General features: G+C 44.1%; 2 protein-coding genes across 2 annotated transcripts; one reads left to right on the forward strand and one right to left on the reverse strand.

Annotated features, from left to right (window-relative positions):
• The first annotated feature begins 1,392 nt into the window (after nucleotides 1–1,392).
• st3gal2 (ST3 beta-galactoside alpha-2,3-sialyltransferase 2) lies at nucleotides 1,393–11,685 on the forward strand. The gene is made up of 6 exons (XM_052465704.1): nucleotides 1,393–1,850; nucleotides 4,514–4,707; nucleotides 6,050–6,229; nucleotides 6,674–6,719; nucleotides 8,245–8,364; nucleotides 8,598–11,685. The coding sequence occupies exons 1-6, from the start codon at nucleotides 1,506–1,508 to the stop codon at nucleotides 8,769–8,771; spliced, it is 1,059 nt and encodes a 352-aa protein (XP_052321664.1). The 5' UTR covers nucleotides 1,393–1,505; the 3' UTR covers nucleotides 8,772–11,685.
• A 468-nt stretch (nucleotides 11,686–12,153) lies between these two features.
• Nucleotides 12,154–26,681, reverse strand: aars1 (alanyl-tRNA synthetase 1). Its single transcript, XM_035790960.2, has 21 exons — nucleotides 26,529–26,681; nucleotides 24,120–24,273; nucleotides 23,438–23,626; nucleotides 23,132–23,277; nucleotides 22,421–22,612; nucleotides 17,651–17,795; nucleotides 17,415–17,560; nucleotides 17,206–17,314; nucleotides 16,777–16,927; nucleotides 16,547–16,671; nucleotides 15,939–16,083; nucleotides 15,630–15,808; nucleotides 15,259–15,372; nucleotides 14,937–15,143; nucleotides 14,442–14,626; nucleotides 14,199–14,307; nucleotides 13,904–14,017; nucleotides 13,699–13,818; nucleotides 13,376–13,462; nucleotides 13,108–13,221; nucleotides 12,154–12,981 (listed from the first exon to the last, which is right to left on the reverse strand). The coding sequence occupies exons 2-21, from the start codon at nucleotides 24,261–24,263 to the stop codon at nucleotides 12,799–12,801; spliced, it is 2,904 nt and encodes a 967-aa protein (XP_035646853.1). The 5' UTR covers nucleotides 24,264–24,273; nucleotides 26,529–26,681; the 3' UTR covers nucleotides 12,154–12,798.
• Between the last annotated feature and the right edge of the window lie 20 nt (nucleotides 26,682–26,701).

The raw sequence follows: 26,701 nt of genomic DNA on the forward strand, positions 1-26,701 counted from the left end.
CTGGAAACAAGTAGATAGGGAGCAGGAGATATAGGAGCTACAGGGGCCACGGTGTCTATCTGGTCCTCTGTTTCCCTGTGAGGCTGTCTTTGTGTCAGGGATCGAGAGGTGGACACACATACAGCCAAGGACTGGCTAACAGCAGGACTAAACCACTCTGAAGGGCACTGGAGGGCCACTGGGCAGAAGGTTGGCATCTGGCTGGAAGAGAGCGGGCACTGTGGTGGGCAGGCGACCGCAGCATCGAGATTACAGATTAGGCAGAACAGCAGGTCAGGGCACATTATCCTGACACAATCTGTACTTCCACCAACACCACACCGCAGAATTCAATTAAACCCTACTGCTCCTGCTACTGGCAGGCAGTGGCCCAGCCTCACACACATACACATATACACAAATAATCTCCACTGCTGGACAGCTACTGAGCCCCCTCACTTCCCTGCTGTCCTGTTTGACGATCAGTGCCAGATGGAGTGATGGGATTTTTTGATTTTGATTGGTTTATCTTTTTTTCAATCCAGTCACTCATTGCCTCACGGTTCCTTGGAGATCATTAATTGGTAAGCTGTTTTAAGGTCACCATATCTACTTTTCTTAAGATTCTGGGTCAGTCCCCTTTGTTATTATGGTCAGAATGCTTTGATTACTTTCGGGGTTTTACTGTATTACTGTATTCTGAAAACCACTGGAATTTAGACAGAGAACCTGGACCCAGGGCATTAGAAGGGCTGGTAGATGCTCAGTCTGCCAACACAGGGACACACACCACTCACAGCCTCAATGAGAACTAGACTACAGGGCTCCAGACCCTATGTTTCAGAGCTGAACCCAAGGTCCTGAGTAGCTCTGCTACTCTGAGATGACACTAATGACTCAGTACCTGACTTTTACCATGGATATCACTGTAGGTGGATACGACTGCTAACCAAGGTTAACGGAGCGTGATAGGCTCTGACAGGTTCTCAGACTAACAGTGTACAATTTGTGTTGAGTTCGTCAGTTTTTTATGTGCAGACACTCTGCTGGAGCTCCCATCCAGGACTTGAGCAGTGCTGTGTGTGGAAAGTCGGGGCTGGGTGGAAGGTGTGAAGAGCGGCAGCAACGTGTGGAGAGACAGAGAGTGAAGGGAGCAACACACAACTCTGGGAGAAACTGTTTAGTGTGAGACACTGGGAGACACACTGTGGTGCAGCGGCTCTCCCTCTCTCTGTTTGACGGACTGGAAGAGTGTTCTCTCTGAGCCAGCGTGAGCCAGCCTGCACGCTGAGTGGAGCTGAGGCCAGTAGGGTGGGGACAGTGGCAGGGAGCGGTGCATGGCAGTGGGGGGCCGGGTGCCGTCTGTCACCCAGCACCGGGAGGGGCGCTGGGGTTGGGGCTGGGTGTGGGGCGGCCCTGGGGGGGCGAGGGGCCAGAGGTCAGGGAAGCTGAGGCCCTGGTTGACAGGCGGGGCCAGCGTGGAGCGGGGGTGTCGGCCGGGGTCTAGCGACGGTGGAGCAGGGGGCATGCGGTGCTCACTGAGGGTGTGGGTGCTGCTGGGCTCCCTGGGCCTGGTCTTTCTCACCTCCCTGTTCTTCTCCATCTCCCTGAGGGGGGGCGTCGGCCTGCCCTACCTGGACCCACCCGGATGGGAGGAGTCTCGCCGAGTTAAACTAGTGCCCAACTACGCTGGTGCCCACCAGCTAAGCCCTCTTGAGGGCACCCAGCAGGAGAAGACATGTGCCTGCCCCCGCTGTGTGGGAGACCCTGGGGTGTCGGACTGGTTTGATGAGAACTACGACCCGGACATTTCCCCCGTGTGGACACGGGACAACATCCAGCTGCCTTCAGATGTCTACTATTGGTGGGTGGTAAGTGATCCAGTTGAACACCACCTATTTTTACTCCATTTTACCCATCCTCTTTCATTCTCCTGGTCTCCATGGAAAGAATGAGAGCAGCTCTGCCAATCATATTAAAAGAAGACAGAGTAAATGTAAATGTCCTTGGAAGTTCTGTTTGAATTACTGTCAGGAAATCAAGCCTATGTGATCACTTGGATAAAAGAGGTTGTTATTTCTAACACTAACGTCGAGGAGGTGGGAGTTCAGAGGTTTAGCCTATTTAGTGTCACGTCCTTGAGCTGCTGGCTTTATATATATCCCACTGGATAATTAGGTGAGATTGTAAACAGAAGTAGACCGGCCAGTGCCGAAACAGTGTAAAGTAAACGAGGTTAGAGAGAGGAGGAACTAATGAGGTAGGGAAAGGTGAAGGAGTGCATAGATTAGGATTAATGCATCTCCGGACAAATGAAAGTCTGCAATTTTGAGTTGGTTAGAATATATTGTTTTAGGAACATATCTCTTATGGAATTGGCTAGTCTTTGAGCAGAGTGCTGGCCCCTTACACTCTCAAAAAAAGGGTACAATTAGAGTACAGTATTGTTCTCGGGGGTACAAAAATATAAAAATACACATAATGTACCTTCAGACATACACATATAATCTCTATTCGGTGCCTTTTAGGGTACATGTGTTGATAATCTAGTATAATGGTCCACTTTTCTACCCAATATTTGGGATATAAAGGTACAGTACAATCAGCACAAACTCGCAAAAACCTTGACCATCTGTCATATTTCCCAACATGCTCTATTGTGGGTATTTAAAATAAATGGTTTGTTTCAATGTGTTCTTTGCATGCACATTGATTGATTGATCTTATTCTACACAAAGGTAAATAACATACACTACAGTTCAATAATTGGGGTCACTTAGAAATGTCCTTGTTTTTGAAAGAAAAGCAAATTTTTTGTCCATTTTTGTCCATCATCAAATTGATCAGAAATACAGTGTAGACGTTGTCAATGTTTGGGGCGGCAGCGTAGCCTAGTGGTTAGAGCGTTGGACTAGTAACCGGAAGGTTGCGAGTTCAAACCCCCGAGCTGACAAGGTACAAATCTGTCGTTCTGCCCCTGAACACTGTTCCTAGGCCGTCCATGAAAATAAGAATATGTTCTTAACTGACTTGCCTGGTTAAATGAAGGTAAAAAAATATGTTCTAAATGACTATTGTAGCTGGAAACAGCAGATTTTTTTAATGGAATATCTACATAGGCGTACAGAGGCCCATTATCAGCAACCATCGCTTAGCTAATCCAAGTTTATAATTTAAAAGGCTAATTGATCATTAGAAAACCATTTTGCAATTATGTTAGCACAGCTGAAAACTGTTGTTAAAGAAGCAATAAATCTGACCTTCTTTCGTCTAGTTTAGTATCTGGAGCATCAGCATTTGTGGGTTCGATTACAGGCTCAAAATGGCCAGAAACAAATAACTTTCTTTTGAAACTCGTCAGTCTATTCTTGTTCTGAGAAATTAAGGCTATTCCGTGCGAGAAATTGCCAAGAAACTGAATATCTCGTACAACGCTGTTTACTACTCCCTTCACAGAACAGCGCAAACTGGCACTAACCAGAATAGAAAGAGGAGTGGGAGGCCCCGGTGCACAACTGAGCAAGAGGACAAGTACATTAGATTGTCTAGTTTGAGAAACAGACACCTCACAATTCCTCAAATGGCAGCTTCATTAAATAGTATTCGCAAAACACCAGTCTCAATGTCAACCGTGAAGAGGCGATTCCAGGATGCTGGCCTTCTAGACAGTGATACAGCCTGTGATACAGCCTGGATTCAAACCAGGGACTGGCCTTAGACCGCTGCGCCACTCAGTGTATATACCTGGTATAAGGGAGAGGTGCATTGAAGAGTATAGTCATAGTTTCTCTACAATGAAGCCTGAGAGGAGCAGAGCAGGAGCAGAGCATGAAAGACACTGTCTGACAGCAGCAGTGCCCACTAAACATCTGCCAAGAATTAGTGACCCTGCAGAAATCCGCTGTGCAGTGCCAGGCGTTGGCATCGAGGAGAGGGAGAGAGATGAGAGAGGGAGCAAGAGAGATAGAGGAAAGGATAGAGGGGGAGCAATGGGGGTGAGGAAAAGAGAGAGACAGTGAGAGGGTCATGTATGGGAAACTGAGAATTGGGGAGGAGGTGGCAGGGGGGAGCAGCTGTGCGAGAGAGAGAAACAGGGTTGCTGGTGGGAGAGGGAGAGGTATTTGAAGGAGGTGCCAATAGTCTGATGGAACTATTCTGTTTCTTTGTTGGGAGGCGCTCAGATAGCCAGGTGTTGAACAACAGCCTCTCATTTTCACCTTCAGTGTTTACACATAGATGTCCTCTCTCATCCAATTCCCCCCAAAACATCTCACCTCTTTTCACGTTCATTTAAATATTCAGTTTCCTATTCTTTTTTTCATGAATCACTACTACACCCTCCCCATCTGCCCTATTTTGACATCCTGGTGGAGGAAAGAGTGTCCTTTTCTGCCCTCAGAACCACCTCTTCTTCTCCCATCCCATCCCCCTCTCCTCAGCCAGTCTCAGTGGCCTGTCCTCCCATATGAGTCTATGGTACTGCCCCTGCCTGCTCTCCTGACCGTGCTGCCTCTCTGTCGCCCCCTGCATGTAGATGCTGCAGCCTCAGTTCAAGCCCCACACTATCCAGCAGGTGTTGCTGCGGCTGTTCCAGGTGATCCCAGGCCGCTCCCCCTACGGCTCTTGGGACCCCGCCCGCTGCCTGCGCTGTGCAGTGGTGGGGAACTCAGGCAACATGCGTGGGGCTGGGTATGGGCCCACCATAGACGGCCACAACTACATCATGAGGTGAGGAAGGGAAGGAGAGGGAGTGGGAGAGAAAGAGGATGCTTGTTTTCTAAATCTGTTTATTAGCTGTTAATTAAGTTGTATTATACCGTGTATAATACTACGATTGTAAGCTTTCGTATCTCTACAGAACATTGTGTACCCTTATGGTGGGTGGGGAGGGGGCGTAGGGTGTCCTCAACAATGGGTTCTGCTGATGTCTTGAGTCTGATTATGTTTGATGAAATCTTCCCTCCTCATTGGCTGGATAATTGGTCATGTGACCAGCAGCTCTCCCTCGGCTGCAGCTTTGTGTCTTAAGAAGATAAAGGCAGCAAAACATATAGATTATAACGGTAATGCACTAAATCCTACTGAGCTAATCCCTCTCCCTGTCTGTCTGCAAACACACACAGACCGACAGACACATACATAGCATATACTCACACAAACATTACACATGCACAGCCATGCATACAGTCCACTATACAATTGCACACACACATAACATATATGCAATCCATGGACAGGGATGGAGACAATCAGTGACAATATCTAAGCATGGCAGTGGGTTTGCATATGAGAGAGGGGAAAGAGAGAGTGTTTTTAATGACAGTAGAATGTGTGTGGGTGGATAAATAACAGAAATGAAACTCAGCACAGCATCCAGGGATCAGCAGCCATTTGCTACCTTCTGAAGCCTGCCTGCGTGGGCCCAACCAGCTACTAGTCAGTCAGTCAGTCAGTCAGTCAGTCAGTCAGTCAGTCAGTCAGTCAGTCAGTCAGTCAGTCAGTCAGTCAGTCAGTCAGTCAGTCAGTCAGTCAGTCAGTCAGTCAGTCAGTCAGTCAGTCAGTCAGTCAGTCAGTCAGTCAGTCAGTCAGTCAGTCAGTCAGTCTGTCAGTCAGTCAGTCAGTCAGTCAGTCAGTCAGTCAGTCAGTCAGTCAGTCAGTCAGTCAGTCAGTCAGTCAGTCAGTCAGTCAGTCAGTCAGTCAGTCTGTCAGTCTGTCTGTCTGTCTGTCTGTCTGTCTGTCTGTCTGTCTGTCTGTCTGTCTGTCTGTCTGTCTGTCTGTCTGTCTGTCTGTCTGTCTGTCTGTCTGTCTGTCTGTCTGTCTGTCTGTCTGTCTGTCTGTCTGTCTGTCTGTCTGTCTGTCTGTCTGTCTGTCTGTCTGTCTGTCTGTCTGTCTGTCTGTCTGTCTGTCTGTCTGTCTGTCTGTCTGTCTGTCTGTCTGTCTGTCTGTCTGTCTGTCTGTCTGTCTGTCTGTCTGTCTGTCTGTCTGTCTGTCTGTCTGTCTGTCTGTCTGTCTGTCGAGTTACTTCCAGCATGGTCTAATTCCCTGTGTCTGTCCTGTCTGTGTCCTTCAGGATCAACCTGGCTCCCACGGTGGGCTATGAGGAGGATGCAGGCAGCCACACCACTCACCACTTCATGTACCCAGAGAGTGCCAAGAACCTGGCAGCCAATGTCAGCTTCGTCCTGGTGCCCTTCAAGACCCTGGACCTGCTGTGGATCACCAGCGCACTCTCCACTGGACAGATCCGCTTGTAAGAACAATGCTCACACACACACACACACACACACACACACACACACACTCACACTCACACACACACACACACACACACACACACACACACACACACACACACACACACACTCACACTCACACTCACACACACACAGTGCTACACATTCAAACTCAATCCAGCTCCATTTATATTGCTTTAACACACACATGTTTTCACACTAGCAGATTTTGTTCACATGTTCAAAGTGACCTGCTGCTTCACACCTTCACAAGCACAGTGCCACTCTCTCTCTCGCTCTCTCTTCGCTCTCTCCTCCCAGTCCAGGTCAGAGCACATCATCAACAGAGCACTCTCTCTGTGGAAACACGGGAACGTGCCATCTGTGAATGATCACTTAAAAGCAATTTAGAAAGTAAAGGATAAAAGAGTGTTTCATCTCACTCTCTCTCTCTCTCTCAGTACCTACGCCCCTGTGAAGCAGTTTCTACGGGTGGACAAAGACAAGGTACTACGTCTATCATCAGAATCTCTCCGATCTCTTATATGTATCAGTCAATGGTACTTTTCAACAGAACATAATTGTAGCTGAAGAACCCTTTTAGGTGCTAGATAGCACATTTTATTCTAAGAGTGTAGCTGTGCTGTTGAGGAACTAGAGCAAGCACACTTGTAGTTGTTTCGTTTGGAACACAGCCCTGCATCCCTGATATCTATCACACATGCAATCCAAAAGCGGTCGATTATAAATCGAAATCTGGGTCCGGTGGCCATAATTTAAAAGCTTATTCTATTAGCCAGAACGACTAGCTAAGTTATACAATACGATAGATAGGCTTTCACAATGCAATTCATGGAAACGGATCATAATTTGCATACAGGTGCGTGTGTCGCGCCAATTTTCTTCAACGTAGATAAGCAGGCTCATTCTGTTCAGAATAACCTAAGGGATGACGCTATGTCATCTTATAAGTTTACAAACATAATGATCATAAACGTTGACGCTGTATATGACATGACTCTTATGATATGGAAATGTGAAGTGCACGTTTGGACGGGTGTTTGGCTTGCTTGCATGACATCAAAGCAGTATTTACAATCCTCAACGTCTCATCTTTCACAATACATCGAGTCCTCATAATTTACAGCATTTCCCTCACTCAGTCAACCAAAAATGTGCAAAAGTCTTAATATCCTAATGTTTCTTTAGACCTGCCTAAACGAAGGAAGAAAATGGCTCTGTTAAAATGTAGCTGCCCCAAGGCTGAGTCATTGCCAGCTATTTTTATTAATCGAGGCCCGGCTATTTCAGTGTTAAACGGCCATATGGCACTGCACATATGCTTTTGGGTCAAGTGCAAGTTGCCGATGGTTGATGATCACTTGTGATTTATCAGGTCTTTGTTAATTGCTGCAGTTGTGAACCTTAGGAAATATATAACTGAAATTGTTCAAGGAAGAAATGAATGCGATTCTGTAGATGCTCTGTTTTTAATTTAAATAGATGTTCTACCTTGTATTGCATACTTTTTATTTGATATTTGACCATATCATGTTTTAGGTTATTTCTAGCCGTTGGTGGAGCTTTAGGTATTGTCTACTAATGTAGCCAGCTTTTGGGGAGTAACAAGAAATATATAAATGTTTATAAAGTATATATAGTTACTAAATGTTTCTTAAGGCTCTACATTAATCAACAACTGAAGAATTAAGTGTATGTAATGACATTTACAAATGCATTCATTTCACAATTTATAAATATCCCATTCATGATATATATAAATACCTTATAAATAATCTTATGAATTGACAATAACTACTTTATAACTGGTACATTATTAGAACATTATTAATAATTGTGGACATACTATGATCAAACACCTTATTCATTATCATATAAATCATGAATAAATAATTACAAATGTTTAAATGTGTAAATGGCTATTTAGTGATTTCTTATTGACATTTACAAATGTAGGAAGAATTATTAATAAATGGTAAGTCAACTCTTTACAAACTGTTTACCTCCACAGGTTCAGATTTTTAACCCAGCCTTCTTCAAGTACATCCATGACCGCTGGACCAGGCACCACGGACGCTATCCCTCCACAGGCATGCTGGTTCTGTTCTTCGCTCTGCACGTGTGTGACGAAGTGAGGCACTCACACACACACACACACACACACACACACACACACACACACACACACACACACACACACACACACACACACACACACACACACACACACACACACACACACACACACACACACACACACACACACACACACACACACACACGTCTCTCGGTCTGTTAGGTTTGACATGAACAGGATTTGTTGGTCTATCTGTAATGTTTGAAAACCTTGGTCTTGTTTTCCAGGTGAATGTTTTTGGCTTTGGCGCTGACAGTCGAGGCAACTGGCACCATTATTGGGAGCAGAACCGCTACTCTGGAGAGTTCCGGAAAACAGGGGTACATGATGCAGACTACGAGGCCCAGATCATTGATTCGCTGGCGAAGGCCGGAAAGATCACAGTTTTTCCAGGAAAGTGAAGGCTGGAGGTGTGGTGGGCTGGCTTACAGGAACACTAGAGTAACCATCACCACCATCTTTATGTGCTTAGTTATCTGTTTCTTTGGGATTTGCGTAGAGAGGGTTCCATAACACTAGATCATACATTGCCTGATGACCCTGTTCCCATTGTGCAGGAGGGTAAGATGCTGATGGTTGTGAGTGGAACTACATGTGACTACACACTCTGCCCCCAACAGGCCTACCTCCATAGCCCTCAGCCCTGAGGAGAAATGAACGGTCAGAACTATAGGAATAATGTAGTGGGGGTGGAGAAGTCTGGCCCTAGCCACTATATGGACCTGTGAACCGGTCCCATCCACAATCCCACCTCCTGCTCATCCACAAGGGGTTGAGTCATCACACGCCTTAGGGGTCTCACACCCAGAGACTCATCCCCCCTCCCACTCTGTAGCCACCACCCTAAATGTCATGGCAACAAGTGACGGACACTGATCTACCCCTGCCGTGTTCACACCCACCTGTATAGCTGCTGTTAAAGCCCCCTTGCCCCTCGGAGCTGGGAGTACTAGGTAGTTGAAGTTTACGTGGTTGGAAGCCCAGAGGCTTACTGTTGTAATTATATGACTATCATGTTGAAGGTATGTACGGCCCACAGGGATTTGACCACATATACAGTATTAACCGTTTGATTTGTTTTAACCATTTTAAGTGACTAATCATCCTGCTAATTAGGTGGATCGGGGAGAGGCTTACACATGGTCAACAACAACACAAGCAGACATATAAGACTAACACTACTCACTCATTAACATACACACACACTCTTCCACACATACACTGTTCACACAATGTTCTTGGTCATTTAGAGCTAATACCACTAAGTATAGGACTGAGTACAAAGAGCTCACACTAAAATGACCTGCTGCCTCCTGCTGCCTATTAAGGGATACTGCATCACTCTGAGGCCCATACATTATATGTACATAGGACAAACTGAAGGCTGCCTCCTCTGTGTCTAATGATGGCCACTTGATAATGGAAAGTAATATGGCACAACATAACTAACCCGACTGCTATTAAAAAATGCCACTATATTTTCAGATCAGAGTTTAGGAACTCTAAAAAGGTAGGTAGCTTAGCGGGTAGTCTAGGCAGGTAGTCTAGCAATTAAGAGTGTCGGCCAGTAACTGAAAGGTTGCTGGTTCAAATCCCTGAGCTGACTCGGTTAGAAATCTGTCTGTGCTCTTGAGCAACACACTTAACCCTATTGCTTTTGTAAGTAGCTCTGGATAAGGGCGTGTGCTAGTTTAGTTAAATGTAAAAACTGTTTTTAGTCCTGGCTGCAGTAGTTATTAGCCAGTTTGGCAATGTGACATTCAGTTAAGGATTTCTGCTGTTGTGTAATCCTATGATGATATCATAAATATGGTATATACCATTATGTACTGTATGATATACTTGTATTATATCTATCCTTTGCACATCATGGAGTTCTTATCTGACACTCTGACATTGAGTTGGGCAGATCACTGTAACTGATTCCTATACATACTCATTTCTGTGTGGAATTTTTGTTTTGTTTCAGGTATGTGTCTCTACCTGACACACATACTTTAAGGATATCTACGGAGTGCCAGTGAGTTTTTATCAGCCCTCACTCCTTACTAGTGTGTGTGAGAGAGAGTGCTGTAAACAAAATTGTGTGATTTACTTAGTGTTGTCAAAGTGAGATTTTCAGTTAGACCCCTCTCATAACAAAATAGACACATATCAGAAATGTACAGCAATGTGACAACACACACACACACACATCCAACACACACACACATCCATGCTTGCGTGCCTTGTCCCAGTGTTGGACATACCTTTCCTGCAGTGCACCATAAACCTCAGTACACGTGTGCTACCTTAAGCTTGATTTAGTCTGCACTGGACATTCACACAAACCCAAAGCCCCTTCTACTATGGGTACTGCTATTGTGATCATAACAGCGTGTCAGCCATGTCTCTTACACACATACACATATTCTGAGGGCTTCAAATGTCTTCTCTGACTTAGACGATACACCTTATATTATACCCACCCCCTCTGGTCTCGCCTGGCTGAGAGCTGTGCCTTCTGGACCCATATGATTCACTCTGCCTTTCTCTTGGAGCCACGTAGAGAGGCTTCCTTTATGCGGTTGCTTTTTAAACAACTCATTATCTAGAGATGAAAGAAAATCAACTCTTATCTGTGACTAGAAATGGGTAAAGTTGATGATTATGGTTGTATTCATTTGCTCTTCTCAAGCAGTGTTTTGCTATTGTGTCTGTGATTCGTATCTGCTGTCGTATCGTGTTCAAGATGACAGCCGATGGCATTGTGTCTAGTGGTTAAAACATGTCTCCACCTTATGTCTGTGTTTTACATGGAATGTTTCTTAGTAAGTATACCCAACACTTTCCTGGGTGAACCTACTGACTACGCCAGAAATAAAATGTGCAATACATACTCAAAGAGAATCAAACACAATGGACATTGTTCTAATGATTGGACATAACTTTAATTCCGTTACTCCGAATTACTTTTGTAATAACTGTTTATACAACAGGACAATACCCATATCTACTGTATCAATAAAGCTAGCACATTGAAGCTGAACGCCACATTTTAGCTCAAAGTGCATAAGGATACAGTATGTTCCCCAATATGTTGTTTGATTGCTGGGTACACTGTGGGAAACTGACTGTGTAAAAGGTGAGAAATCCCTTTCAACTCTGCTGTCCCTGATAGTATTATTCCGTAATGGATAGTTTTGAATGTATTTGAGTTCATCGGGTCTGGCTTGAGTGGCTTCTAGTGATAACTGAATGGTCTCTTATGAAGCATCTATGCTGTTGCAGTGTTTTTATGGTTTCATCTCCAGCTCTTCATTAGAGGTCTCTTGTGCACAACAACAATATATACTGACAGACTGATGGTACCATCAGTGTTACTATCATTATTACCAATAGTATCCTCATTAGTATTATGACTGTCATTGGTTGTAAGCACTCTCTCCTTACTACTTAAAACCTCAGTGTGTGTGATGGACTGTTTTTAATCACATGCTGTTGTGAAAATAAAAGCAACATGAAAAAATTGTGGTTTTCTGCATCTTTTCTACAGTGGGGCAGTAAGAGCACTTACAACACGTCAGCCCCTGTACTAGCGCTGGACATCGTTACCTAGCATCAGACTGACCAGATAAATAGGTCATCTGATCATCACCTATGAACTACAGGAGAATACAGATTTAAATACTAGTAGGAGGAGAAATTAAGAAATCAAGTGTTATCAGTATTTTTCTTCCACAACATGGAATTCATGAATGCATTGTGACGTTCATAAGTGGCAATAACATGCATTTCACAGAATTGACGATGTCATGTCACCCATTTATTTAAATTCATTATTAATTGACTACATTAATATTGAGATGACAGACAATAAAACTGTTACACAGCTGGTGGCGCTGACAGGTGCCACCGTTGCTGTTGTGAATGTACATTACAACTGGCAGGAAAGACAGTCTGCAGAGAACACATCTCCCCACAGTCCGGGAGGGGAAGTGGAGGCCAATGAAATAGAGAGAAACAAGCAATGAACTGAAGCAGTTTAACGTTAAGTATTTTCATCATTAGTTAAAGTGGGAGGAGGATGGAAGGAGGACTAATACTATCTACCTCAGGACAGATCAGGTAGGATACGTTGGGGGTAGCATCTTCGTACACCTATCAATCATTTGATCACCTAATCCTTTGACCACAGATCTTGCAGGGAGCCATCAAATTGTGCATGGATCAAAACCATGTTATCCTCCTTAAAATTGCAGATGCATCTTTCAGAGAAAGGTGGCTCTTGTATCCGCTTCCCTTTCTAACCTTTGGATGGGTGAATGTTTCTATACAATTTTCTGGAACGTCCAGTTCAGAGTCACAGAGAACAGAGCTGGAACATTCCAGTGGGTTTGGATCGAGGGATCTTTCCCCATAATCATTCACCACACCCCAGCCTCCTCTCTATTTGTTTTCACTCAGTTTAAGTTGGGCAAACTGGTTGGCCATCTGCAAAGCCTCCTCTATGCAGTGTGTGTTCCTGCCAGTTGCCTGGGCAGACATATCCTTGCCACCACCTTTGCCATCCATCAGAGGGCAGAGCTCCTGCACCCATTCACTGGCCTTCAGACCCCGGTTGGCCACATCCTGGTAGAGGAGAAAGTCAACAGATAAGATACTGTCCCAACAAAAATGTAAGGTCATTGCATTAAGCACACATAAGGAGCTAATCTGTGAATGGATGTAAACACACAGGTTGAGCACATGGCTTACCTGGGGCACCTGGCATAAACAGATGATCTTTCCAGCATCGTTGTCTACGGTGAATAGCATAGCAGCAGTCTGGGGGGACTGGGTCTTCAGCAGCTTCAGAGACTCATTCAGAGCCTGGGACACAAAAACACACAGCGAAAGGGTTAGAAAATAGAAGTGGAATTAGAAAAATGTCTGATTTGAATTTAGGGATAATCTGTGCCGTGGTGTGTTGTAATTCTCCAGAGTGGTAGGGTTGGCTGTAGAGGAGAGAAAATGATGCTGTTACCTTGGCAGAGGCTCCGCTTTCCATCTCCATGACTACCAGCAGCTGGTTAGGGCTGCTGTCAATCATCTCCTTGGTCTTTTCAAGAACCTGGGGGAGGAGAGGCAGAGAGAATATAGCAATTAAAGACCAGCTGAACCAGAGAACATGAGGAAATCACCATTCATATAGAATGACCTGCATACTCCCCAACTACACAGCCTACATAGTATATCAGTTTCTATGAAATGTAGTATACCTAAAAAAAAAAGAAATCTCCACCAACCCCCCTAAACCCCCATGCGCCCCCCCCCCCTAAACCCCCATGTCTGGACCCTCTCTCGTACCCTTTTCTGGACATCAGCCTTGCTGGCGCGGTCCAGGTCATCCATGGTCTTCTTCAAGCCCTTCAGGGCTTCCCTCATCTTATCCTTCTGCCACTGGGAAATCACTGCCATGCCCAGAAACTGCAACACAGAACAGAGACATAGTAAGTAAACACACAGACGGACACGGCTCATTAAGGGCTGGATGTTCTGCGACAGCCCTCACCTCTGTCATGTCAGCGATTTCCTTCTGCACGTCTTTATTGGGGGCGGTCTGAATCTTCACCTTGTCCCCCAGAGCAGACAGAGACTGTCTCAGAGCATCTGCTTTCCTGTGTGCCTGAACAGAGCAGGGTGGGGACGGGATTCAAGTTAGTCAGTTACCGTTGAGTAAATAGCGGTTATGAAAGAGTGATACCTATACCATCATCACCCAGTGATTTGACTAAGAACCTGTAGTATAATGTAGAACATGAATGTCAAGCATCCACTAATGGTTGGGAACCTTTCTGTCCTCTCACCTTCTGTGCTTCTGCTCCTGTCACTGCGACGATACGGCGGATTCCCTTGGCGATGGCCTCCTCTGACACGATGACAAAAGGTGCAGCATGGCCAGAGTTCCGCAAGTGCCTGAAGTTACAGATAGAATGTACAGAATACAACCGAGCAACAGTCTCACAGTAAATTCTCAAACAACATCTCTGTATTTCTGAATCCTGAGGTATAATTATGTAAAGCAACGGCAAGGGGAGCTGTGTACTCACGTTCCTCCGCAGAACTCGATGGAGGTGCAGGAGCCGGCAGTGCTGCTGGGGTCAGCCAGAAGGTCAGCCACGGGGGTGCCAATGGACACCACGCGCACCGGGTCAGGGTAGGTCTCATCAAACACAGCACGCAGACCCTGGATGGCTTTAGCTGCTGCCAGGGGGGTATCCATGGCATAGACAGGCTGTAGAGAGACAGAAGGAGCTGATGTCGTGACTTGGTAATACACGCTTGAAAACAGTGCATTCTGTGAGGAGGAGAAAAGGATGACAAGAGCCTTGGGGTGGCAGTGTATAAAAGAAAACAGGAGACGATACAGAATTTTATGGTGCAATAAGGCAAGGAAACAGTCAAGGAATACTCAAATAGAACAATAGACAACAGGCCCTAGATCAATAACACCAGCAACCAAAGAGCTGTGTAAAAACAACACTTGATCAAACAGAAATTAACATACCCCCTACTCATACTTTCAGTGACCTATGACCTCTCACCTTTGCATCGCGGATCATTGTGCAGGCAATCTCCTCTGTGCGTCGCACCTCTTCTGTGCTCAGAGCACCTTTGGCGGTGAAGTCAAAGCGCAGGCGGTCAGGAGCCACCAGGGAGCCACGCTGGTCAGCCTCTCCCAGGACCTCCCTCAGGGCAAAGTTCAGGATGTGGGTGGCAGTGTGGTTACTCATGATGGGCCTACGACGAGCCTGGGGAGGAGGGGGGTTTGGACAAGTAGAGATGTAATAACTTTTCAATATCAAGGCAGTTAAGAAAATATCATGAAATTGAGTCATTAAAATGTACTTTTGAGTGATGCATTACCTCATCCACATGCAGAATGACGTTATCTCCAACCTTCAGAGTGCCGTAAACCGTTCCTACATGCAGCACGTATCCACCCCGAACTTGAGTGTTCTTCACTGTGAACTCCATCCTCTGAGGAAGGGATGTGGTGTGAGAGGGAGACAGAGAATTACATTACAGTCATTGAGCAGAGGGACATAGAGGAGCAATTAGGATTAAGTGCCTTGCTCAAGGGCACGTTGACAGACATTCCACCGAGTGGGGATTTGAACCAGCGACCTTCCACCTACTGGCCTTAACGCTCTTAACCGCTAGGCTACCTGCTGCCAACATTCATGTCTAATATGGCTTTTACAACTGGCCGGTCTGTCCTCTCTGTAGGTCCTTACATCATCTACAGAGTCGTCCTCCCTCAGCATGTAGCCCTCGTCGAAGCTTTGTCCTCCCTGCTCCGCATAGAACGAAGTCTTGTCCAGCAGAACCCCACACTCCTGCCCTGTTGTCACCTCATCCACAAAGGCACGCTCCCTCCTCAGAGCCAGCACCGTGCTCACAGCCTGCTCAAACACTGGGACAACCACAGAGAAATATACAGGGATTAAAACAGACAAGCAAGAAAGCGATTTGAATAAATACCAAGCAAACCATCTTTCTGAGTTGGTTAATAAAACTGAGCTGATTTTATTTGCATGTCTCACCATATTTGCCACTGTCGTCAGCACTGTAGCTGTACTTGAGTACGTCGTCAGTAGCAGCGATGCCTTTGTTGCGAAGGTCCTCGATGGCATAGATGTCCAGCATGATGTGGTCCTCATCCCCAGAGCCCTTCCCCTGGGACTTAACCTGAATGGGAGGGACATGGATGAGACAGCCCAATCCCCGTTCTATTTACATTGAATAAACGTTCAACTAACTTTACACCAATGATGAATCAGTCATTCATTATGTGGAAACATCATACTCATTATTTAGATAGGGCTAAACATGCCATTTGGCTTTCTGATATCATATGACCTTATTGAATTGATTTGGCCCTTCACTCAACATGGAATGGAACTTTAACACTGCAAGTAATGGAGCTGTAATGTATTGTAAATATTTATTTATCTAATAAGCAGAACAAGGCACTTGTCACTTACAGTGCAATACTGACTGAGAAATGCTGACAGAGGAAAGCATTCATGTCTGTAGACATTCACAAAGCAGTACATTTCCCACCTCCACAGGCAAATTCAAAAATCCACATCAACTCCATGCCAATCCAAGGCTCCATCTTTTCTACTGGTCACCATTTCTCTACTCTCACCTGGGCAGCCTTCTTCTCCTCCTCAAAAGCAGCAACATCCACCATCATCCCCCTCTCTTCAGCAATTAGGGCAGTGAGATCCAGGGGGAAACCGTATGTGTCATACAGCAACCAGGCGGTGTCACCTTCACAAGGAGAGAAGAGAAAAAGGGTTTTAAAAGAGCATTTTGTTTTGACAACAAGGTAAATGTTTCTAATTAATCCAATTTGCTAATGTAGCCCTTCAGTACCAGGGATGGTCTTGCTGTCTCCCAGACTCTGGATCTTTCTGTCCAGGATCTTTCGCCCCCTGCTGAGTGTCTTGAGGAACTGCTCCTCTTCCTCGTTGATGATGTCCTTTACCATGTCTGGGTCTTTCTTCAACTCAGGGAAGGCATCGCCCTGGAGAGGGAAAGGGGATACCTAGTCAGATGCACAACTGAAATGCATCTTCCACATTTAACCCAACCCATTTAACCCAACCCAATTAGGTTGGTGCGGGTTGCTGCTCTAAATCACCGTCAACCGCCCTGGGAGCAGTTGTTGTTGGGAGTTAACTGCCTTGCTCAAGGCCAGAATGAAAGATTTTTCCACCTTCAAGGAGACAGCAGAGTAAAACAGGAAAGGACGAAGACAGAAGGAGAGATGGTGAATAACATGAAGTGGGATGATGTTCTTACCAGGGACTCTACCACCACGTCAACTAGGGTAGCAAAGAAGCCTTTTTGAGCACCCAGCTTCTCGTGAGAGTACCTCACAGCACGACGCAGGATCCTCCTCAACACATATCTGAACACACAGAGGGAGAAGGTTAAAATGTGCACATTAAGAGATTGATGTTCACACAAACATAGGCCAAAGAGTCAGCCAGACAGTTAAAAGGACTCACCCTCTTCCTGTGTTGTCTGGCCTGCCCCCGTCAGAGAGGGCGATGGTGATGGTGCGGGCATGGTCAGCCAGGACACGGTAGGCCATGTCAATGCCATCTACGTCCTCAACACCAACCTTTCCTGTGTAGTCCCTGGCTCCTGTACCCTGTTCAGAACAACCACAATGGTACTGTCAGACAGGTCATTCAGAGCACCCAGAGAGTAATGGTAAATAGTGTTTGGTAGTGGTGCTTGCCTTCTGGATGGCCTGGAAGTAGGGGATGAAAAGGTCTGTGTCGTAGTTGGACATCTTATTCTGCAGCACAGAGACCAGACGCTCCAGACCCATGCCTGTATCAATGCTCTTCTTAGGTAGGGGCTTCAGCTCTGTCTCAGACTCCCTGGTGGGGGAGGAACAGGTTCAGCCAGATCCTTCATCTACGCACATGTGCATTACACAGGACTTGAATTAAACACAATATTCTTATTTGTTTCAGAAAACTAGGCGTGTCACTACTTTACAGGACATACATTTGAACGTAAAAAGATTCATCAAAATGTATGGCAGAAATGCCTTCTGGAACATGGGAACTTTCATGTGCCTAAAAAAATGTGCCATCTTAAATACGAATACAATTGTAAAATTCGATGCCTAGTTGGTTTTGCCTTGGGGAAAAAAAACACCTGTCTCGGGATTACATCTTCAAACTAAGGGCAACCATGGAATCTGTGACAGAGAGGGAGACGCGTACATCCATGTATACAGGTAAGAGAGTCTAGCTACATTTTGATATATTATGCTTCTCATTTTGTCAAAAGTTGTTTTAATTTCAAGTTAAAGCGTACTGTTAGCTAGATAGCTAATGTTAGCTGGCTGCTCGCTAGCTAACATTACGTCTATGATCTATGTAGTAATATTATTCGTATTGCTAGTTATAGCCTAATTTTAAGCTACCTGTAGATTCATAAAGTTTGGATTATGGTTCATTGTTTAGCTAGCTACATGTCTCAACCATAAAGACTCCACTATGCAAGTAACCATTTCACTGTACGGTTTACAGCTTCTGTATCCTGTGCATGGGACAAAAAAAGAACGACCTGCACCAAAGTCAAATTAGGATATAACGTTAGGCCAACGAGTGTCAAAAGGTTTTTTTTTTATTCTCAGGGAGAATGACCTGCTTTTATTTTGTCACACTCTCAACCGTAAGCTATTTTGTGTAATTAGCTTACAAATGAACTTGTAAATAATGATCGTTGGGTGAGTAGAGGTCGACCGAGTTTTCATAAAAATCGGAAATCATTTTTTGGGGGAGCCGATTTAAAAAAAATAAAAATAAATCCACCTTTATTTAACTAGGCAAGTCAGTTAAGAACAAATTCTTATTTTCAATGACGGCCTAGGAACGGTGGGCTATCTGCCTTGTTCAGGGGCAGAACGACAGATTTTACGCGAATACAGTAAGCCAAGGTAAGTTGCTAGCTAGTATTAAACGTACCTTATAAAAAACAATCAAACGACTGTCGTTATTCCAATGTGTACTTAACCATAAACATCAATGCCTTTCTTAAAATCAATACACAAGTATATATTTTAAATCTGCATATTTAGCTAAAAGAAATCCAGGTTAGCAGGCAATATTAACCAGGGGAAATTGTGTCACCTCTTGCTTTCATTGCACGCAGAGTCAGGGTAAATGCAACACTTTGGGCAGCCTGGCTCATTGCGAACTAATTTGCCAGAATTTTACATAATTATGACATAACATTGAAGGTTGTGCAATGTAACTGGAATATTTAAACTCATGGATGCCATCCGTTAGATAAAATACGGAACGGAATAAACGTTTTGTTTTCGAGGTGATAGTTTCCGGATTTGACCCAAGGCTCGTATTTCTGTGTGTTTATTATAGTTAAGTCTATGATTTGATAGAGCAGTCTGGCTGAGGGGTGGTAGGCAGCAGCAGGCTCGTAATAGTCAAAGGTATATGGTTTAGAGATAAGTAGTCGACGCGTTATAAATCCTGTAATAACTTGCGGCTGAACTTGAAAGGGGTTCCTTCGTTATTTTACCTTTCATGTCTTCCATAGAGAATGTCTTGATCTACTTCAAATAAGGTCTGTGTATCGTGCATACTTAAACCGCCTCGGCGTTTTGATATCCGTGTAAATCTCACGAGGATAAGGTAACATTTGTCAACATATTTTCATAATTCCACTCCACAAAAACAATTGCTTATATTTAGTCAATATTGATCAGAGTTACCTTGTCCTATGGATATCTACACAGTTATAAAATTAGCAAGGTGGTGTAAGCCTACACGAAACAGACCTTATTTTAAGTGAATCTAAAAATATCCTGAATGAAGGAACCGCTTTTCAGATTTTGCTAGAAGGTAGTCAATTCTTACCATGCCCATTATTAAAATAGGATTTTCTGCATATAGAAATTACAGTTTTTGTTTTCAACATGCATCACAGGTAACTTTATCTATTTTTATTCAAACAGTTGAGAGTATGTCTCCTAAGCAGACTCTTCAGTATCATTGTCACTTCAGAGCTGTATGTGTGTGTGTTTTACAGATGGCAGAGAAAGGCAGAGCACCAGTGTGGGACTATTACATGGAATTGGCACCAGGGAAAGCAAGGTGACTTATTTGTGATAAAGATGAAAGAATGGGGACAGCAACAGCTAAATAAAAAAAATACCAACCTGGGGAATCACCTTAACACCTATAATATGCATTATACTAAGTTAAAATAAGTGTTCATTCAGTATTGTTGCAATTGTCATTATTACAAAAATGTGTGTGTGTGTGTGTGTGTACTGTATATATAGGCCAATTAATCGGTATCGGCTTTTTTTGTCCTCCACTAATCGTTATCGGCGTTGAAAAATCATAATCGGTCGACCTCTAGTTGGGAGTTCATTTTCCTGTAAAGTTAAGACGTTGTCAGCTATAGGATATGGTCATTATTAGAACTGGCTAGTCAACTAACTTAACGTTACTAGCTAGCTTACAAGCTAGAAACTACCAAATATATTGTTCAGAAAGTTGCCTGGTTTGCTAGATTGACATACAGTGCATTCGGAAAGTATTCAGACCCAGTAACTTCCACATTTTGTTACGTTACAGCCTTATTCTAAAATGTATTTTTTATTAAAAATAATTCCCTCAATCTCCACACAACTCCCCATAATGACGAAGTGAAAACAGGTTGTTATAATTTTTCAAGTGTATAAAAATCTAAAACATTACATTTACATAAGTATTCAGACCCTTCACTCAGTACTTTGTTGAAGAACCTTTGGCTGCGATTATAACCTTGAGTGTTCTTTGGCACAATCTTGGCACACCTGTATTTAGGGAGTTACTCCCATTCTTCTCAAGCTTTGACAGGTTGGATGGGGAGTGTCGCTGCACAGCTATTTTCAGGTCTCTCCAGAGATGTTCGATCGGGTTCAAGTCCGGGATCTGGCTGGGCCACTCAAGGACATTCAGAGTCCCGAAGCCACTCCTGCGTTGCCTTGGCTGTGTGCTTCGGGTCGTTGTCCTGTTGGAAGATGAACCTTCATCCCAGTCCGAAGTCCTGAGTGCTCTGGAGCAGGTTTTCATCCAGGATCTCTCTGTTCTTTGCTCCATTCATCTTTCCCTCGATCCTGACTAGTCTACCACTCCCTGCCGCTGAGGAGTGGCTTCTGTCTGTCCACTCTACCATAAAGGCCTGATTGGAGTGCTACGGAGATGGATATCCTTCTGGAAGGTTCTCCCATTTCCACAGAGGAACTCTGGAGCTCTGTCAGAGTGACCATCGGGCTCTAGGCCACCTCCCAGACCAAGGCCCTTCTCCCCTGATTGCTCAGTTTGGACGGGCGGCCAGCTCTAGGAAGGGTCTTGGTGGTTCCAAACTTATTCCATTTAAAAATAACGGAAGCCACTATGTTCTTGGGGACCTTCAATGCTGCAGATATTTTTTAGTACCCTTCCCCAGATATGTGCCTCTACACAATCCTGTCTCGAAGCTCTACGGACAATTCATCAAACCTCGTGGCTTGGTTTTTGCTCTGACATGCACGGTCAACAAAGGGACCTTTATATAGACAGGTGTGTGCCTTTTCAAATTAAGTCCAATCAATTGAATTTACCACAGGTTGACTCCAATCAAGTTGTAGAAACATCAAGGATAATCAATGGAAACAGGATGCACCAGAGCTCAATTTTGAGTCTCATAGCAGAGGGCCTGAACATGTTAGTAAAGAAGGTATGTTATTTTAACAAATTTGCAAAACAAATCTAAAAACCGGTTCACTTTTTTATTATGGTGTGTGTAGATTTGAGATGTTTTTATTTATTTAATCCATTTTAGAATAAGGCTGTAATTAAACAAAATGTGGAAAAAGTCAAGTGGTCTGAATACTTTCCCAAATTCACTGTACACTAAATTCCTTTTTAAACAGATGGGTTTATTGGCTTTAAAATACACCAGTTAAGCTATTTTGGACCACCAGGCTGCTGATGTCATGTAGACTGTCGTTTTGATGTTTATACTTTTTCATAACGACAAGTTTGTAGTTGGATGACAATAGAATGTTCATGATGTCACTGCGACAACTGTATACAGACAGATGTGTCGATAGATGTAGTATAAACCAGTGTTTAGTCTTGAAATCTTTGGTTGTACACTACAGTACTCACTGTTTAGCACATGGACTCACAAGTGAATCCTTAAAGAGATTGGTGAGGCTTAAGCTGGAATGTTGCTAAATAGGTGTAGACAAAGAGCTCTCCAGTAGGTGAACCAAAACATTCAAGGACAATTTTCTCAAAAGTAAAGTAACAAGTTTATCAACTTTCAAAACAGAATTACTTTCCCATTGTTCCTCAACTATAGTGTGTGATATACCATTTTCTAGCTCTGAGTCTACTTTTATCCAATGTAAAAAACACCATTCAAATTTTGCTACATGACCCAATCAAGTCAGTCGGTCGGTCACATATTTTACAGCTATTTATAAATTAATTACCTGTTGTACTGGATGAACACCAGGTTCCAAATCTCCAGCACATTGGGGTCGTCCATATTGACCAGGTGGGCTGCATCTCTCCCCCCGATGCGGTCAAAATGGATCTCACTGCAGGGCCCACAAGGACCTGTGTCCCCCATCTCCCAGAAGTTATCCTTCATGCTGCCGGGTATAATACGAGCCTCGTCCATTCTGTCACCCAGGGAGGAGACACAGGTAAAACAGGGGTGTATTCATTAGTCATATTCCCTTAAAAAATATTTTTCAACAAAAACGAAAGGTTCTATTGGATAAATTCATGTAAGGTCCCTCCCATTTTGGTACCGTTTGCTTCAATTTGGTTCCTAAAGTAAACGCTAAATGGTTTCCATTGCACATTACGAAACGTTTTGCAATGGAATCCAACTAATAAATCCTTCCCAGGTGAGACTCAGAAGAGAGAGGTTACAGTAGGAGCAGGTTGGGAGGGAACACGAGCACAGAGCGAGAACATGACTGTTCTCACAAGACTGTTTTTGTAACCAGCAAAGTGGCGTCTAGAGGTTCGAAAAGGGAACAGTACCCTGAGAGAATTATCACCCAACACAGTGTTACTGACCACAATAACAAGAATAGAAAGAGTGCAGCCTATTTCTATCATTCAGGTAGATTTGGATATATAATGGCCTTATTCGATCTGCCAAGAATTTCCTACTCCTGAAACTCACTTACCCGAGGTCCAGCCATATCTGTTTACACTCCAGATCTGGATCCAGCCCAGCTTCTTCATGACCACCGAAGTAGGTTACGTACAGACGCTCGATGGGAATCCCAAATTCCTTAGTCAGCAGCTCCAGGGCCATCGTACAAGCAAGGTGCTGCAGGGAGAGGAGTCAGCAGGAAAGGAAATAAGAGATATATAATCAATTAATCTTCCCAACACGCAAACACTATCTTGAGAGACTTGTTAAAATGTTGCAACGTCATTACAGATGAGATGACTACTACCGTATCTAACATCCGGTCTCCATGACTTACTTTAAAGTAGTCTCCGAAGGACCAGGAGCCCAGCATCTCAAAGAAGGTGTGGTGGTACACATCCTTGCCCACATCATCCAGGTCATTGTGCTTGCCCCCAGCGCGGATGCACTTCTGTGTGTTAGCTGCACGCTTGAGTCTGGCCATGGGGTGGGACGGATCAATGGTGTTCAGGAAGATAGGTTTGAACTGGAAGGGGAGGTTGGATAGGTGGACAAAGAGAGAGGATGGGTAAGAAAGATAGCGTTCAATTGGGATGAGTATACGTCAGTCTATTCTATTCTAAAAGCTTCAAATATGGACAGAATGTATGAGTTCAGGAGACATCTTTTTAAGAACAATACACTTCCAGAGGGTATTATTCCACTGTGCTAAGACACATCCACTGAGTTGAGGCTTTAATTAGCCAATAGAGCCACACTCTCTACATAACTGCAGGGGAGAAGTATGGGGAAAGGGATAGTATTGCTGCATACCTGGTTCATGCCAGGGGAGAAGTATGGGGAAGGGACAGTATTGCTGCATACCTGGTTCATGCCAGGGGAGAAGTATGGGGGAAGGGACAGTATTGCTGCGTACCTGGTTCATGCCAGGGGAGAAGTATGGGGAAGGCATAGTATTGCTGCGTACCTGGTTCATGCCAGGGGAGAAGTATGGGGGAAGGGACAGTATTGCTGCGTACCTGGTTCATGCCAGCATTAGCGAAGAGCAGTGTGGGGTCATCCAAAGGTATGGTGGCGGATGAATGGACATACTGGTGTTCATGGCAACGGAAGAAGTCGATGAACTTCTCACGGATCTGAGCAGCAGGCAGCAAAGAGTCCATTCTGAAAGGACTGACGATCACACAAACAGTTCAAAAACAGTTAGGAACAAACACATGAAATGCCGGTGAGGGAGAAGGTATGGGTAGGCAGGCCCGAATACTGTAGGTAACAAACTAAAGTTGCAATTAAATTATTATGTGTCCTTGCTTCCACTGGAATAGCAAGCAAATGGAAACATGGGTTTTGCTTCTTTTTTTGGGGGAAAACTGAATATCAGCTTCAACCAAATTCATGTGAAAACCATGTTTACTTTAGAGCACATCCCTGACTGGACCTATAAAACACTAATTGCAGCTGCCTTCCACATCCTTGGATAGGCATATGCAGCATGTTTATGACAAGTTTGGCCCCAGGGTCTGTCTAGGCCTTAGACCCATTATCTTCACCAATGTTGAAGCTTCATAGCAGGCCTGGCTGGAAGGCAGGAGAAGATCCCACATGAACACAACACTCTTTGTATGACTACCTTTAAAGCAACTTCCTGAACCTCCTCTGAGGTAGGATTTTCATTTTGCTGTATACAGTAATTCTAATTTACATTTGCCAGTCAATCTTAAACTTTCAAAGATTACTTGATTACTTAGCTAGCCCTTACTTTAAAGTAAAACCAAGTCATGTGTGGACATATAGCCTATGTCACAGCTTAATTAAAAGGTAACAGAGGTCCTATTTCCTGAGGTGGAATCCTTGATAATCCAGGAAACTCCACTGTGTAAATTACCTTCCATGTGTCTCCTCTGGGGGTTAACAGCCAATGGCATGTACTGGTCTAGCCCTTGATCATGACTCTCAGTTCCATTACATATAAGAGTAATTGGATGAAATACTCTTCTGTATGGGGGAGTTCTGTTCAGAGCCCCAAAGCATAAGGACCTTCTCTTTCATATCAGCCAGAAATAAAATTATAAAATAAAAAAAAAAGGTTAAATTGATTCCCATAATGCCATCCATGTTACAGTGCTTGTTTAGAGAAAACAGATGGAAGCCAAGAGGTGACCAACTGTGCTAATTAGCTATCTTACATGCTCCTAACACCTGTGTGTAAAGACTGGTGGACACTACATGACTTTCAAAATCCTAACATCGCTAAGCCTCTTACATTAAACGACCGTCTTTCCAGTAGTTTTTGTGTGTGTGGCCAACATAGCGGTGCGCACACTAAACGCTGTGGCACCGCTGGTGGTCACATACTACAAGATTTTTCACATGGTCGAAGCCACGCCCTCCCGCGAAATAATGACGTGATTCGATTGGACGCAGCTACAAACTGTCGCTCAAAGCAACCTTAAACGTTCAGTAAGACTTTAAAAATATATTACACAAATAAATAACATTAAACCTGTTTAAAATATAGGGACGTCTGACTGCTCAAAGACGAGAACCATAGCCCTCAGATTGCGTATTGGACTCGATTACATTAAAAGACTGTCAATGACGGCCGCCAACTACATCGGTATTTTGTCTTCGATCTCAAGTGTCTGGGACAGCTAAATCGTGGCCAAAATCTTGTAGTGTACACCGGCTTTAAGTCGAGAAGTGTATAGCGGAAGTTTCGTCAGATGGAGGCATCCATATTGACCTGTGCAAAACTGCTGCAGTATGTTTATCTTTTTTTAATTGAATGATTACTTATTGACGATGAAAGGGCCATATGCTTCGAAAGCTGTCTCATTGGCGATGATTGACAATACTAAACCTTAACGTAGCGTCGGGTTGTATAGTTCATACCAGCCAGTCGTGGGCAAAGCTAATGCTGAAAAATGTAGGGAGAAGACAAAACGCCGCCGAGTGTTTGAGCTTCGTACCGGTCCTGACAACCGAGTTAACGACAGCCCGCACGGTCTTGTTTATTTTTTTTTTTACAGCAAGCTCATCCTGCAATTGTAACCTGCCCTGACCGATGCTAAAATGAGGCGGTTACATTGAGTCATTCCACGTCTCCCTTTGCAAATTCGTTGACTAGCAATACATTCGTTCTTAATGGTTAGCTAGCTAGCCAGCCCATATAGGTAACTAGCTAAATAGAGTTAGCTAATGGGAATAACTTTAAACCCAGCTAGTTAATACCATAGTAAGGCATAATCCAACGGTGTATGAATAATTGCCATTCTCCTTTCTCAAGTCATTCATGAAAACGTCAGCTATACGCGACATTCGAACGAATTAAGTAGGTATATTAGACATAAATCCGCTGTTTTAACCATTTTAACAATGACAGGCACCATTAACTGTACTCCTATCAATTAAACATTTCCCATACTCACAAAGTGTATCTTTATTTTATTTCTGTCACCGCTCGCACTGACACCCCACGCTGGCACAATCAAAGTGAAATGCAGTGTTCCCGCATTTACACTGCCACTATTGGTTTGACAGGATAGTCACTGCATTGGTACTCAGTTTCTATTGGCTATAATTTACTGTCAATCATTGCCAA

Source organism: Oncorhynchus keta, chromosome 17 (genome assembly GCF_023373465.1).
Source record: "Oncorhynchus keta strain PuntledgeMale-10-30-2019 chromosome 17, Oket_V2, whole genome shotgun sequence".
Classification (NCBI taxonomy): Eukaryota; Metazoa; Chordata; class Actinopteri; order Salmoniformes; family Salmonidae; genus Oncorhynchus; species Oncorhynchus keta.